This window comes from Cryptomeria japonica, chromosome 1, assembly GCF_030272615.1.
Source record: "Cryptomeria japonica chromosome 1, Sugi_1.0, whole genome shotgun sequence".
NCBI classification, from domain to species: Eukaryota; Viridiplantae; Streptophyta; class Pinopsida; order Cupressales; family Cupressaceae; genus Cryptomeria; species Cryptomeria japonica.
Window position 1 is genome coordinate 536990628 of NC_081405.1, and position 7788 is coordinate 536998415.

At 32.0% G+C, this 7788-nt stretch overlaps 1 protein-coding gene across 1 annotated transcript in view; it reads right to left on the reverse strand.

The window, feature by feature from the left end:
* LOC131858038 (bifunctional pinoresinol-lariciresinol reductase 2-like) overlaps positions 1–5936 on the reverse strand; it is a 44831-nt gene extending 38895 nt beyond the window's left edge. The window contains exons 1-2 of the mRNA XM_059210899.1: positions 5625–5936; positions 5314–5460 (exon numbers count right to left, since the gene is read on the reverse strand). Of these exons, the coding sequence (XP_059066882.1) occupies positions 5314–5460; positions 5625–5807 (330 nt within the window). The 5' untranslated portion in view covers positions 5808–5936. The remainder of the gene's footprint in view (positions 1–5313; positions 5461–5624) is intronic.
* Positions 5937–7788: the final 1852 nt, after the last annotated feature.

Consider the following 7788-nt stretch of genomic DNA (forward strand, 5'->3'; position numbering starts at 1 on the left):
ATTTCCCTTTTGCAGAGATCTACTCTAAGTAATTGCCAAAATCAACTATAAGGTGTTGACCTCAAACCACTACAATCAAACTCGAGGTAACTATGCTCATACATTGTCAAGCACATTTTTTGTATCATGCTACTACTTTCTCCCTCACATCTCTCCCATATATTCTTTGAACGTTAATATCATAGTTACAAACTCCTCTTTTGAAGGAATCTATTTCAGTCCATGACAAAATCAAATATAGGGAGGCAATATCAAAACCCAAGCATACATATCAATCAACGACACCAAGTGCACTCCACTAAACAATATGAAGGAAACATATTGCTTTTGTTCTTTGGGTCTTAAAGACAAATGACATATATCACAAAAAACTTGTCATCAAGCACCGATACATGTATTATATATAACCAATCTAATAGGTTAATGCTTTTTCATGTGAATGTATTATACATAACCAATCTAACGGGTTAATGTTTTTCATGCGTCGTAGAGAATCTTTTTGCTATGAAAACAATCTTCTGTAACATTCTTCTTGAATTATCACATCCTATAACAAGATAATATCAGTAACCACTGACCTCTAAACTCAATTGCCCTCCATTGTATGATACAATAATGTTGTGAATCTTTATCATAATATACCTATTAAATTCTTTGTAGTTTATGCCCCCTCCCCTTCCATATATTACCATAGTATATCTTGTTGTCGAAATAACCATTGCACCTCATTGAGGTGCATGTGGTAGTTTAGCTATTACGTCGACTAGTTGGTGTTGAGGAGTTTATTATAGATAAATTATCCAATATTTTTCCATGATAGTGTCCTATGTCTTTACCTCCAATATTTTCCTTTGAGGTATCTCTTCCATTTAGAGAGTGTAGCTTTGATGGCATGCACAAGTTAGTCTCTTTCATCAACTTCTCACATTTAGGTGTTGATGTAGTTTTCATGTTAGTCCAAGGAAATTGTTAATCTGGACAATTGAAGTGCCTTTTGTAGGAGCAATATAACTAATCCACCAAGCTAATCAAACAATCACATAACAATCATAACACGGAAATTTATTAAATAAGCCTAGTGTCCATAATTAACAACAATTTCCCTGACAAATAACTCATATGTACAAGGAGACCAATCAAATGAACACACGCATTTAAGGGGGCTACAGATTCTAATCGTTTCATGTACTCAAAATGAGCTACATAATGTGGATCCTAGGCGTAGTTCTACAGTTACTTTAATAGCCTAATTTATACCATTCAATGAATTAAAAAAAAACCTTTAAATTAACATCGTAACAACTACCATAGAGTGGCTTTGGCTCTTGATAAGATATGGTAGATTTTCCCTGTACTTTGATAAATTCTCCTCTAGGAATAAGTTTCAAACATTTGGGTCGGTTTCTACAATTCTTAGAGGTTCTAGGTATCTACTTATAGATCTTAATTTAACATATTCTTCAAAAAAAATTGTCACCATTTCAATCTGTGCGTCAATGAAGGACCACCATCATTCTCTCCCATGAATAAGCCGCATAACCCATCATGCTCATGGGACGGACTATTGTGAAATTCTATTTCAATGTCATTATTTTTGTCATCAAACAAAGAAAGATCGCAACAGAAATTGCAAAAATAAAATTAACAAGAGAAACATAATAACGCGCACTAAATGTATTTAGCATTGCCTTTTTGAAAAATGTTTAGATTCGCAATTTTCTGTAACTCAAAACCAAATAAAACATTCCACACAATATAGTGACGGAAAAACAAGTTGGATGTACCGGCCAGAAGGGTGGAGCGCTGGATCACCACCCCCTGGCACTGGTTTCCCCCCAGCCCCTATCCCAATCAGGCAACCAAGAAGACAAATTATAAGGGGTTATTGTGGGTGGTCGAATAGGCCGGGGTGGATGGGTGGATGATAGTTGGCATGTTACATATATAATCTGGCAAAGATAGAAAATGAAAAGACTTTAAAGTAATTTCCTTGTTCTACAATTGAAGGACAATTAGAATGTTATAATATAACAAAATCAGTGTATCTTTGTTACACTACACAACAAAACCCTATATTCTGCTCTCACCAAACACGGGTTATTTGTGCAAGTTAGACTGTTATTTGTGCAAGCCTCTGTATTCTGCAAATTTCAACGTTCTGGGGCATGCTAATTCTTTGCCTTGTCTAATTCTCTGAATGATCAAATGCCAAATTAAATTGGTCGTCAAGTCATGCCTTATTGACTACAGCAAACAGCGAGGCCATTTCCTTATTAAATTTCCTACCAACTACTTCAAAATTGTGGCAAGGGCTTTTATGATTCCTATCAATTCAGCTTTTATGATTCCTATCAATTTAGCTTTAATAGTTGGAGGTACTCATAAATTATGAAGAGCAAGAAAATGGGCTGAAGAGATCCGAGAATACAAAAAAAACAGAAACTTTTTCAACCTTTTCTTATGGTGTTCCTATTAGTTGGGAGACATGCTCATAGGAAGATTGCCAAAATCTTCCCTGGGCTGCGAATCCTTTTCCACATTTGAGATACTAAGGAGTAAGGATACTACAAGAAGCGGTAGTGTAATTAAAGATATTAATAATTGGACCAAATCTCAATCTCTCGCTCAAATCTTTAAGTTTTGGCAGTAAGACGTAATTATACTGCGGGCTGATATCACTAGGCAAATCGTAAGACAGCGGAAAAAGGCATCCCGAAAAAAAATCGGTATCTCTAGTCGACAAATCCGATGGGAACTCCCACCATTAATAGCTTCTTCTTATTTTTTAAAATTTTCATAAACGATTATCGGTATGGTTTGAAAAGTTAATTAAAATAATTATTATTGATTTATTATACTATTTGAAAGATTTAGATGCAATTAATTTTATTAAATTAATGATTACTTAGGTTGGGGTCTTATGGAGGGCTTCCTAAAAGATAGAGCTGGAACTGTTAGATTTTTTCAAAAAAATTAAAAGCTACTGGATCTATGAATTTGTAGTGGAATTCAGCTTAAAAATTTAAGCTGGTGGTCTCATGAATATGCTACCTTTGCCTTCTATACTATGTTCAGTGATAAAACAAATAAAAAATATATTTTCTTTCTAAAATATATTTTTAATAGAAATCTAAACTAAATGTTTGACAAGTGACACATAACATTTCTAAGCTAATAGTCGTGTAGCAATTTTTTTTTTCTTTCATGAGACCTCCCAAAAAAAAAATAGAAGTTCAAGCTCCTCCATACAGGACCCTTAAAAGAGAAGATATAATAGATGAAAAGGGAAATCAAATGTTCAGAAATGAATATTATAATGAGGAATATTTAAGGAGAAAATGTAATATTATCTTTGTTGTGTCAATTATAAATATTTGTCTATTTTATTTTATTTTTAACAATTTTTATTTTCTTTCAATATTTTACAATTGTCATATTAATTGTGTTACTAAATATTTGATTTACTTACATCTCTTTCACTCTATATTTTTTCTCTTATCTTCTGTAAGTTCATTTAATTTGTGTAATATCTCTTATATTATTACTCCATTTTTTATTTCACTATTATACCATTCATACTTTTTATCATTATATATATATCAATGTTATTAATAGTTATATCTTTATATTCTTTACTTAGCACTAATATTTTATTTTGTGTGAATAACTCTTATTTAATTTTTTATTAGCTTATAAAGATAACAATATTTAATCTAGAAAAAAAACATGGTTTCTCTCAATTTAACTACTTCAATCTTCTGTTGACATTTTTCATTATTCTTACATCTCATTATTTCTCAGTTTATATATACACAGGAAACAATTTTATTATCAATTTTAAATTTTAATCATTTATTTTCTTCTCTTCATTAAAACGTCTACCAATCCAAAAACAAATTATACTTTCTACATCCTCCATTCTTTTTGGTGTGCTTCTATCTTTCTCATCTATTTTGATAATCAATTTATAATCTTACTCTTCTATTCTCATTATGTCACTAATTATATTTTAAAACATCCATGATAAATCTATTTTTTTATCCTATTCTAGTAATAGAGGATTGACTGTTCCAAAACATTAATACAACAAACAGATTAAAATCTAGAACTCAAATAGTCAAAAATTGTTTGCCTTCTATACTATGTGTAGTGATAAAACAAATAAAAAATTCATTTTCTCTCTAAAATATATTTTTTAATAGAAATCTACATTAAATTTTTGACAAGTGGCACGTAACATCTTTAAACCCATAAGACAATTTCTAGCCCCCCTCCATTTTCACCTGCTCATATATGAAATTCTAAAAATTTTGTTTCCTTCAGACCTCTTTCTTAAAAACAGAAGCTCAAGTCCCTTCCATGAGACCGCACCCTTAAAAGAAAAGACGTAATAGGTAAAAAGGGGAATCAAATCTTCAGAAAGAAAAGATGTAATAATCTTCAGAAATGAATATTATAGTGTGGATTACTTAAGGAGAAAATGTAATAGGAAAAAGGGGAAATCAGATGTTCAGAAAAGGATAATGATGTAAGCTATTCAGATTCAAAATTTAGTTCTTTGAAGGAGAAAATAGGTAGACAGAAAATTAAAAGAAGTTTGTGTTAAGAAACAACAAATACTGTTTTTAATGGCAGCCAATTTACGCCGGAATTAAGTGATCCTAGATATGAAAAGCTTTGTTCAGGAGTTTGCACAAAAGTTTCTCAGTTCAAAGTACCTCATAAATTTTTACAGTTTTAATTTTAAAAGTTCCTTTTTTCTTAATGAACTGTTAAATGACCTATCTCTGAACCTTAACTGTATTTTCACTTGACACACACAGTCATATTCCAGATCTGGCCGTAAGCTCTAATTTGATCCTATCTTTTGGATCCAAGAGATTTAATATTCTTTGTTACAACAAAAGACTCATAAAAAACTTTCTCAAATTTTACAATTTTAAACAGAGATTGGTACGATATACAGAAAGCTGAACCCTTTCATCGTTCTCTAGAAACAACGAGTTCACAATTATTTGATTTGTTTTTTAATAAATATTTTGAAATATAAATTAGTAACGTGTTTAGATTGACAAATTTAACAACTTATAATAAAGATATTTGCAGACAAAAATTTAATATGTTAAAATCAAAATTTATTTTCCTTGTGTTTCTGATCTACTCGCTTCTTGAGAAATATACAAAGATATCAACTATATCCTTAGCAGATCTACTATACTTTCATGGATTCAACATCACAAGCCTAAAAATCTGTCAAAGAGAAAATTAGAGTGCCTATAACCTGTGAAAGAGAATGTCAGAGGAATCACAGACCTTAATATTTCCAGCTTCTTTAATGGCCTCCACCAATTTGAGCTGTTGAAGGATGTGGTGACGCTTGTGGTTTCCGGCAACTGCACTTATCACAACATCAACCTGCTTCACAGCATCTACAAGGCTTCCGTGATCATCAAATGAAGCCTGTTACAATGGTAAGAAAGATCCAATCAATTTACTGTCCAAAGATAAGCATGGAATTACCTGCAAGGAGCAAGAAAACCTAGATGAAAACATATCAAACAAATAAGCAAAGTTGAGAGATGCGATCAAGTAAACTGCATTGCCTAGATTTGTATTGCATTTACCTCCACTAGTTTGGCACCATCCTTTTTGAAGGACAATAACATCTCCACTTTGTCCACATCAGAGACTACTTCTTTCCTTAACAAAATGAAAGTAGGATGGCCAAGAGCTATGCTGGCTTTCACAATCCTTCTGCCTATGTATCCTGTACCTCCCACTATTAGAACCCTGCTATTGTGTTCCATGTCTGCTTTCAAACTAGGTATCCTTCAATGGCCGATCAGATCACTTTGGTAAAGAAATGGTGCTTATCCCTCTAGATATACTTATAGTACAATGATTACAGTTGACAGCATGAATTAAACATATAGAAAGAGATTCGTATGATATACAGAGAACTACTTTTCTGCACTGCCTCCGATAAAATCTTCAATTCCCCCAGTTCCGTGTGGAAAAAGTCTCTTTTTTCTCATGCTTTCGTACCACCTCCAGATTTAATGAATCCTTCCAACACACAAGCCGGTTCTTGTGATTTTATGCGTGTAGTAGGAGAGATTTGATTTTCTCCAATATATGTCGTACGAAGACGCTCCACATTCGCCCAAATATTCCCTTCAGAATGGAGTCTGTCAAATTTTAATAGGTAGGTATGGCCAGCTTACCAACAGTAAACCATCTGCTCCTGCTATCTATCAATCAATCAAAAAGCTCCATTTACTTCTCTGATTGTCTGCGCTTCTTCATCATTATTTCAAATACTCTCGGTTTTCCCGTTGGATTGTGAAATGTACCCATGCGAGCATGGCATCATAGCTGCACTCTTCGCACATTCTAAGCATCATTCAAATGGAGGTGCAATAGTTATATCGGAATCCATTATAGTTAGTCCAGGACTCCATAGGCTATTCTTCTTTAAAATGTCATAGAAACATTTTAGAATGCCATGAAAAGCGGTTTTAAGGTGGTCATTTTTCCCACAGTCAAATATTATTGGCCATTATTATTGGCTATCATAGTTTATAACTTTAATTATTTTTTTCAAAATAAATACATTTTCATTATAAACATTGCTAAATCAATTAGCATAATTGAAAACATTCCTAAATTCATTACCTTATTATAATGATATTTGTAAATATATAGAAAGAGATTTGTGACATAATTTCAATTTATTAAAGTAATTTAATTATAAAAACATGAAGAAAAAATTCATTTCAAATTTTATAGAAATATCTAAGTCAATTAGAAACATTCATAAATTCATTACCACACCTAAGATAAGAAACTTCTACCTATTATATTTATTTTTTTTAAATTCATTTCAAATTTTATAAAAATATCTAAGAAAAAAAAATCAATTCAATTAAAGAAACATCAAAAAAATCATTTCAAATTTTATAGAAATGCCTTATGTTATATATCTTATAAATCTTATAAAGCAAGCACCATATCAAAGAAAGAAAAGATAACCTAAGACTATTGTTGAAGATCACTATTTTTAAAAAATATAGAGTAGGTATTTTTGTCTGCATTATAGTGACTATAGTTTGGCATAGGAATTAAACATATAGAAAGAGATTGGTATGATATTCAGAAAGTAGGTAAGATATGTTTGAAGAAATCGTGAACAATTATTTTATCGCTGTCACTGCACTGTCCATTTTCATAACCGGTCTTGGCCTCTGACAACTTCAATGCAATCCTTTGCTGCACTCGGACTGTACTATCCACGACAGAATATCTCGTCGTCGTTTCCACTGGCCCATCTTCTTATTCATGTTCACCTGAACTTCGCATTGCCTACACGTGAATGCCATATAAATCTGTCGGATCTTTTTTCACCAAATTTTTTCCTGTACTCACATTTTTCCGACGTACACAGTGAAGGCAGACACGTTTGATTGTAAACAGTGCTCGACGACCTAACCTCTCCCACCGCTTGTTTGAAACCAATCCCTTTGCTCTCGCTTTTTCTTTAAGGGATTGGTTTTATCTATTCCGGGATGTGTGCACATGTACGCTGCCCATACGCTGCCCAATAAAGGAATTTGTTTTGGATCTCGAAATTGCACAAATCAGCTTGCAAACATTTTTACCCCACCACACACTGTTTAGGAAAAGATTAAAGAAACTTTTTTAAGAAAATTTATAATATTTATTTTATTTTTTCTATTAATAAAATAAATGTTTTAAATATTAGTAATTTTAAAATCATTTGAATATGTT